Here is a 7,747-nt window from a genome sequence, read left to right as displayed (position 1 = left end):
GAAGGTTTAAGACTAGAGACAAAAGACTATTCATCTTTAGAAAAATGTTAAGCATCTCATCAGAGCTCCTTTAATGCATCAGTCGTTAATTCATGGGTGTGCATAATTGTATGTACCTACAAATCAAAAAAAAAGTAGGTGAATGCTGTTGGTGCCTAGGACAACAACAAGGGGTCTACAAAACTCTAAAACTTAAACCATAAAATCAGCCTGTGGTTTCACTATGCACTCTCTATGTGTAAATTGTGTAACAGAAGCATTTAACAGAAAAAATATGTATTTCTTAGACTAAAAGTAGGAAAAGTTGTAAGTTCATCAATCTATAAGTATTGATTAGAAGGGAGGATAGTCATCTTGGAAGAGAGGAAAAGGAATGCTTGGGGAGAAAATTTGGTAGTGCCCTTGCCCAGGGCCTCAGCTGATCTGGACCCTCTAGCTGGGTGTATCAGGAACTGATCCACTTTATCCGCTTTGCTGTGATCCCTTTCTCTCCAAATAGACTTTTCATTGTAATTTGTCTTTCTATATGGCTTCCTGACAGATGGAGAATTGTGCCACTGGCACAAGTTCAAGCTTGGCAGCTTTGTTCTCCACTGAAAATTAAATCTGTCATTCTGGCTTATGCAGCTAGCTGTTCTGAGCTTTGTTAACTTCAGTCCATCTGGAAAAGATTTTTGGAAGTCGCAAACATGAGTGCCACACCCTGGATGATGGTAATTTTACTAAAGTGAATTCTATCTCCAGCTGACTAGCCCTCCTAGGAAAGAGTTTTACCTCCTCCTCCTCCTTCAAATGGCTATAAAATGCCTGATTCCTTAAGGGCCCAAAATATTCTGTTTAATGTATTTCTGATTATAAGCCTCATAATAAATACACTTGTTTAGGAAACATTTAACATGTAGCTTACTGTAAACCCCAAAACATTCAAGTCTTACCGGCAATCTCCATCTTATGCAATAGAATTAATCACTACTAATAAGACTTACATTCTTCTTGGTAGTTTCGCAAGCTGCAAAAGTACCTTATATCTTCTCAGTGCAATGAGAAAATTACCATTACTGGTAGATATATATGTGATTGAACAAGAAAAAATTTTATGAAGACTTTTTATTCAGAATCTCTGTTCATCAAAAAAGTTTGGATATGGTAAAGATTGATAATAGCTTCATGTAAATCCAAAGCATGAGACATTTTCATTAGCTAATCGTGTCATTTCAATGACTTTTGACATTAGGAGAACTTAAGATTAACTACCATTTTGAAAACTGACAAACTGAAGGATAGGAGCTTGGTGAGTTGGAGTACAGGTCAAGAAAGGTGGAGGGGAAAAAAGCTATAAGAAAAAGGGAGAGAGGCATCCAGGTAGCTGATAGAGTTGGCAAAATGGTCGCAGCTGTGAACCTGAGCTCACTCTAATTCCCTAAGAACTGCTTCTGATATACAAGAGAAATCATAGAGATAGTAACATGGGTGTGCCTGTTGGCTGAGACTAATATGTCTCAATTGGAGTGGATACCCTAAACCTATTTCTTTGGTCTCTTTTTAACACATTACCCTGGATTTTTCTCGATTTATATAAAACTGAGTAAAGATATTGACTAATAATCTAAGCTAACTTGTACTAAGTATTACCATATGCCAGGCACTGGGCTAAGCCCTCTTTATGTGTATTCTCACTGAATTGTTGCATCAATTTTATGGAGTATGTTGACAAAAAGAGTCAAACTCTGTAAAATATTTGAAGAGATATATTTTGAGCCAAATATGAGTAACCATGGCCTGCAACACAGCCATCAGGAGGTCCTGAGAACATCTGGCCAAGGTGATCGGGGTACAGCTTGGTTTTATATATTTTAGGGAGGCATGATACATCAATCAAATACATTTAAGAAAGACATTGGTTTCATTCAGAAGGGAGGGACAACTCAAAGTGGAGACTTCCAGGCTCTAGGTAAATTTAAACATTTTCTGGCAGACAATTGGTTGAGTTCATCTGAAGACCTGGGATTAATGGAAAGAAATGTTCAGATTCAGGTAAAGGATTGTGGAGACCAAGTTCTATTGTGCAGAAGAAGCTCTCAGATAACAAACTTCAGAGAGAGTAGGTTGTAAATTGCTTCTTACCGGACTTAAAAGGGTGCCCGGCTCTTTAGTTGATTATCTCCTACATCAGGGAATAAAGGAAGGAAAACAAAGGGGAGAGGAGATTCTCTATAGCATGTGGATTTTTCCCACCAGAGACTTTGCAGGGCAGTTTCAAGGTGTGGCAAGGAAATCGTTTTTGGTATAAAACATTTTGATTTTCTTCCTTGTTATGCTAGAGTCAGATTGTAAAGTAAGTCACTATATCCAGGGTTAAATAAAACCCATCTGATGAGAATTTATGGTTTGTAGGGCATGACTCCCCAGACTCCTTAGAAAGGAATTTGAGCAAGAGAAAAAAATCAGAGCTTAGTCCTCAGGTAGCTGCATACTATCCTCATTTCACAGATGAGGAAAATAGAGTTTCTAAATAACTTGGATCAGGCTATGAACCTACAAAATGGCGGAGATGAAGTTAATAATCTCAGGTTCAATTACTTAAAAGTGAATATTCTTAACCCTCTTTGCAAAAGTCCCTCCAGATCCTCTTTCTAATGCAATAAAGCCATTGCAAAAATAACATTTCCTACCAAACTAAGGAAATCTCTTCTATTTCTGCTATTTAGATAATGATTAAGCATTATATAATAATAACAGTAATAGCACCTTTTGGACATTTTCTATTCACAATGCAGTATTCTAAGTATTTACATGTACTGACTCATTTAATTCTTCACAATAATCCTAGGATAAAATTACTATTATAATTTCCATTTTATGATGAGGATCTGAGGCACCTGGAGTCCAAGCAACTTGCCTAAAGCCACACAGGCAGATATCATTTACTCACTTATTTATAGCCTACCCAAGAAAGGCCACAGCTGAATGAATTTATTCCAGTTCTTTACTGCCAGTTCAAGGATACACAACAAGTTCTGAGAAAATGTAGAGGAGAAAAATCATTTTCTTCAATTCCTTGGCTAAGTTATCTTCTAGAATTAATCACAACCCTGGTAAAAATAGAGAACTTTTCATCCCAAATGAGCGTATGCTTCTCTTTAGATTCCTAAAAAACTTTAATTTTTGGTTAGAAAGCTATCACTTTGGGCCTAAGCAATAATTCTTTGGTTTTATTTAAATTGTTCTAGTGGCCTCTTTTTGTAGTTGATTGAATTGGCCAAGAGGTTGTTTGTTCAGTCATTAAGGACTACTGTTCTTGCACTGTTATAAAAATATTCCTTAGGCTAAGTAATTCATAAAGATTTAATTGGTTCACAGTTCTTCAGGCTTTACAGGAAGCACAGTGCTGGCATCAGCTTAGCTTCTAGGAAGGCCTCAGGAAGCTTACAATCATGGCAGAAGGCAAAGCAGGAGCAGGCACATCACATGACAAAAGCAGGAGCAAGAGAGAGCGAGGCAGAGTGAGAGGAGAGAGAGAGTGACAGGGGGTAGGGGGGAGTGCTACACACTTTTAAATGACCAGATCTCACAAGAACTCACTATCATGAATACAGCACCAACCCATGAGGGATCCACCCCCAGGATTCAAATACCTCCCACCAGGGCCCACCTCCAGAACTGGAGACTGTAATTAGACATGAAATGTGAGTGGGGACAAATATCCAAATTACATCAAGGCCCAAATCAGAATTCTTGCTTTAATGCATCTAAAGAGTATTAAAACTCCCCCATCAGTCACAGGGCCTCCTACGGCCATGATTCTAAAACACGGGAAAATGTCTGCCCTGTGATTTTCATGGGCTCTAAAGCAAACCATTTGAGAATCTCAGAAGAGGGAAAGGCAACTGTGTTTAGAAAAAGCATCATCCTCTTCAGGTCATTATACCATGTTGTACCTTAAAAATCACCACACTAAATGCTGGACTAACATTTTTTCGATGATTTTCTTCCTATACATACAAACTCTGTTTTGACATTCCAGGATGTGTTTTGTCATGGTGAAGTTTTCTGCTAGGCAGAGCATTTAAAATCTCAAACTATACAATGCTATTCATTTTACAAAGCAACAATGGCCAAAATGTTTTCTAATAGCCGACAGGCAAACTATTAGTGAAATCTTAAGGAGGGAAAAAAGCCTGATTCACACAATTCATTCTATAGGTCAACTAGTTTAAAATTACATAAATGCCTGCATAATTGACCCAGCTCACAGCTTCATTGTAAACATTAGCCCAAGGTCATAAAAATGAATGGTCCACCATGAGAAATCCCGAGGTCCCTTTCCATGGCTTTTCTCATGGCATTTTTAATCTCCTTGTTCCTAAAACTGTAGATGATGGGATTCACCACAGGGATCACCAAGGCGTAGAATATGGACACCACCTTGTCCCTGTTTAGGGAGTAGCTGGAACTGGGTCGCATGTACATGAAGAATCCGGAACCATAGAAGAGGATCACAGCAGTCAGGTGAGAGGCACAAGTGCTGAAGGCCTTGGTCCTACCTGTAGCTGAGCTGAGCTTCAGAACAGAGGCAACAATGTAGCCATAAGAGATGAGGACCACTAGCACAGACACTATTCCAACGAGAACACCCACTATGAAGGTTACCACCTCGCTGGTGAAGGTATCAGAGCAGGACAGAGCCAGGACTGGAGGGAGGTCACAGAAAAAGTGGTCGATCATATTGGGCCCACAGAAATCATGCTGATAGACAGAGTATGTTTCAATGAAAGAGCTAAGGAATCCACCCACATAGGCGCAAACCACCATCTTTAAACAAAGGGTATGGGATATGAGGACTGTGTAAAGCAAGGGGTGGCAGATTGCAGCATACCGATCGTAGGCCATAGCTGCCAGGAGAAAGCATTCAGTCAGCCCCATCCCACAGAAGACAAAGTACTGAGTGGCACAGCCAACAAACGAAATGGTTTTCTGCTCTGTGATAATGTCAGAGAGGATCTTGGGGGCAGTGGAGGACACATAGCAGATGTCCAGGAAGGACAGGTTACAGAGGAAGAAGTACATGGGCGTGTGCAGGTGAGAGTCCATCCTGATGAGAGCCATGAGGCTTAAGTTCCAGGTCAACGTCAGCAGGTAGAGTCCCAGAAATAACATGAAAAGGAAAATATTCATTTGAGGATGGTCTGAAAGTCCCAGGAGGATGAATTTTGTCACAGTTGTGTTGTTCCTTCCTGCAGCCATAGGCCTGCTTCCTGCATAAAGGAAAGCAGAATCCTGTGGTCAGTTAAATTTTGTTTGTTATTGTAAGAGTGGGTATTTCCTGGAAGATCGTACAGTCAGCACCCAGTTAAACAACACCCAGTTAAAGCCCAGCCACCTGCCAGGCAAAGACTTTTCAGAGGAAGTCAGCCTAGGATAATCCATATGCTCTATGTTTGTTGACCAAAAGAGAATCCATCTAATAATAAAGTAGAAACTGATTGGGAGTCAGAAGCCCAAGTTTTGTCTTCAGCTCCATTCATAATTTCCTGGGAACTTTGGAAAAGTCATTTCTCCAGATTCTCATTTTCCCAAATGGGAAATGAGAGGGTTGAATCAGATGAGTTTGAAGTGTCCCTTTGGACTTAGGTTCACTATGGCTTTTTTAGACTTTCTGACTTGAAAATAAAGTATAAATAAATAAAGTATAATAAAGTTAGGCATTTTTATGCATTATAGATCTTTAGTATAAGAACTCAGAAGAAGGGAACTGAATACAATGGGCTACAATTTTTGACATATTCCATTTCGCAGGAGGAAATCCAGGCAACAGTCTAACAATCTATTCTTCTAGGTAGTAAAACTAAGTGGGAAAAAAATATGTGTGTGTGTATACATATTTGTGTGTATATGTATACTTATGTGTGTATATATAGATATATATATGTTATACATATGTGTGCAGGAATAACTGTATATATGTGTATGTTTGTGCATATATATACACACACACTTATCATGTTTAAGACCAGAACATTTATTCTAATTATATAATGTTCTTAATAAAAGTCATTGCACAAAATTCATAGAATGATGATAATTTCAACTAGCACAGTCGGCACAATTATAGGAAAGAAGGGATATGAACAGGTCTCCATTGAAGGGGAAAGGGGAGCATTACCTAAGCTGACTGAGATGGGCTGAGCCATTGTGGTCAAGAACCAACAGCAATCAATATTTCCTGGGCAAGAAAAGCAGCAGGGAGAAGAGGGTTCATTCAATATTTAAAGACAGTGATAAGCAAGGGACAGCTTTGATGTCATCAGGCCAGATCAGATGATCACTATGAAGACAAGAGGTAAGCCCATACATATCTGGCAGTTAAGAAAAACAGACTGGCACTGATGTAAGATCAAACTGAGGAAACAGGCCAGGCGCAGTGGCTCACTCCTGTAATCCCAGCACTTGAGAGGTGGAGGCAGCCCGCCTGCTTGAGCTCAAGAATTTGAGACCAGCCTGGACAACATGGCAAAACCCTGTCTCTACTAAAAATACAAAAATTACCTGGGCGTGGTGGCATGCTCCTGTAGTTTCAGCTACTGGGGAGGCTGAGATAGGAGAATCGCTTGAACCCAGGAGGCGGAAGATGCAGTGAGCTGAGATTGCATGCCACTGCCCTCCAGCCTGGTGACCGAGCGAGACTCCATCTCAGATAATGATAATAATAATAACACAAAAATTAGTGGGCTGTGGTGGCACACACCTGTAGTCCCAGTTACTTGGAAGGCTGAGGTGGGAGGATCACCTGAGCCCAGGAGGTCTAGGCTGCAGTGAGCCATGACTGCGCCACTGCACTCAAGCCTGGATGACAGAGTGAGACCCTGTCTCAAAAAAAAGGAATTTTTTTTAAAAAATTAGGAAATACAAATGGGTATAAAGAGGCAGAAATGCCCTGAGAAAGACTCAGTGGTGAAATTAAGGTTAAACTGTATTTTATTATCTGTATGGAATTTGTTTGCCCATGCATGTTTGCACCCAATGGTAACTGTGGTTCTCTGTCATTCATCATATTAAAAACTTCTCCAACTTTGTGTTTTTTACAAATTTCTAATCTCCCTGCAAGTCACTGGTCAAGCAGTCAAAACCAAGAAGAGCATAGATTGATCTTCACTAAAACATCAATCTATTTAATCCTATCAAAAAGGAAGTAAGATGAATTTGGTATCTCTTATCTTGGTGAAATCTTCCCTACCAGAATTTAAGTTACTCAAAGACAGGCAGAGAGTTTTGCCCATTCTGTTTACTGATCTATCCTTGTAACTACCCAATGGGTTCACCTTGCCCACTGCCTAGACAGAGTTCATTTATCAAGACAGGCAAATTGCAATGGAGAAAGAGTAATTCATGCAGAGCTGGTTGTGCAGGAGAGTGGAGCTTTATTATTACTCAAATTAGTCTCCCTGAGCATTCAGGGATCAGAGTTTCTAAAGATAATTTGGCGAGTAGGGGCTTCGGAAGTGGGGAGTGCTGATTGGTTAGGTTGGAGATGGAATCAAACGGATCGAATTGAGTTTTTCTTGCTTTCTTCGGTTCCTGGGTGGGATGGCAGAACTGGCTGAGCCAGTTTACGGGTCTGGGTGGTGTCAGCTGATCCATCTAGTGCAGGGTCTGCCAAATATCTCAAGCACTGATCTTAGGTTTTCCAATAGTGATGTTACCCCTAGCACCAATTTGGGAAGATTCAGACTCTTGGAGCCAGAGGCTG

The 7,747-nt window shown here is 40.1% G+C and overlaps 1 protein-coding gene across 1 annotated transcript; it reads right to left on the bottom strand.

The window, feature by feature from the left end:
* Positions 1–4,239: 4,239 nt before the first annotated feature.
* On the bottom strand, positions 4,240–5,259 carry LOC117079806 (olfactory receptor 5A2). The gene has a single exon (XM_033203868.1). The coding sequence runs from the start codon at positions 5,242–5,244 to the stop codon at positions 4,270–4,272; it is 975 nt and encodes a 324-aa protein (XP_033059759.1). The 5' UTR covers positions 5,245–5,259; the 3' UTR covers positions 4,240–4,269.
* Positions 5,260–7,747: the final 2,488 nt, after the last annotated feature.

Source organism: Trachypithecus francoisi, unplaced genomic scaffold, assembly GCF_009764315.1.
Source record: "Trachypithecus francoisi isolate TF-2019V2 unplaced genomic scaffold, Tfra_2.0 Lachesis_group8, whole genome shotgun sequence".
NCBI lineage: Eukaryota > Metazoa > Chordata > Mammalia > Primates > Cercopithecidae > Trachypithecus > Trachypithecus francoisi.
The sequence above is the reverse complement of the archived record's forward strand: the minus strand, read 5'-3'. Positions and strand labels throughout refer to the sequence as shown.

What these genes read in the sequence shown, in the direction of transcription:
- LOC117079806 (XM_033203868.1), bottom strand. Translation starts at nt 5,244, where the DNA reads ATGGCTGCAGGAAGGAACAACACAACTGTGACAAAATTCATCCTCCTG.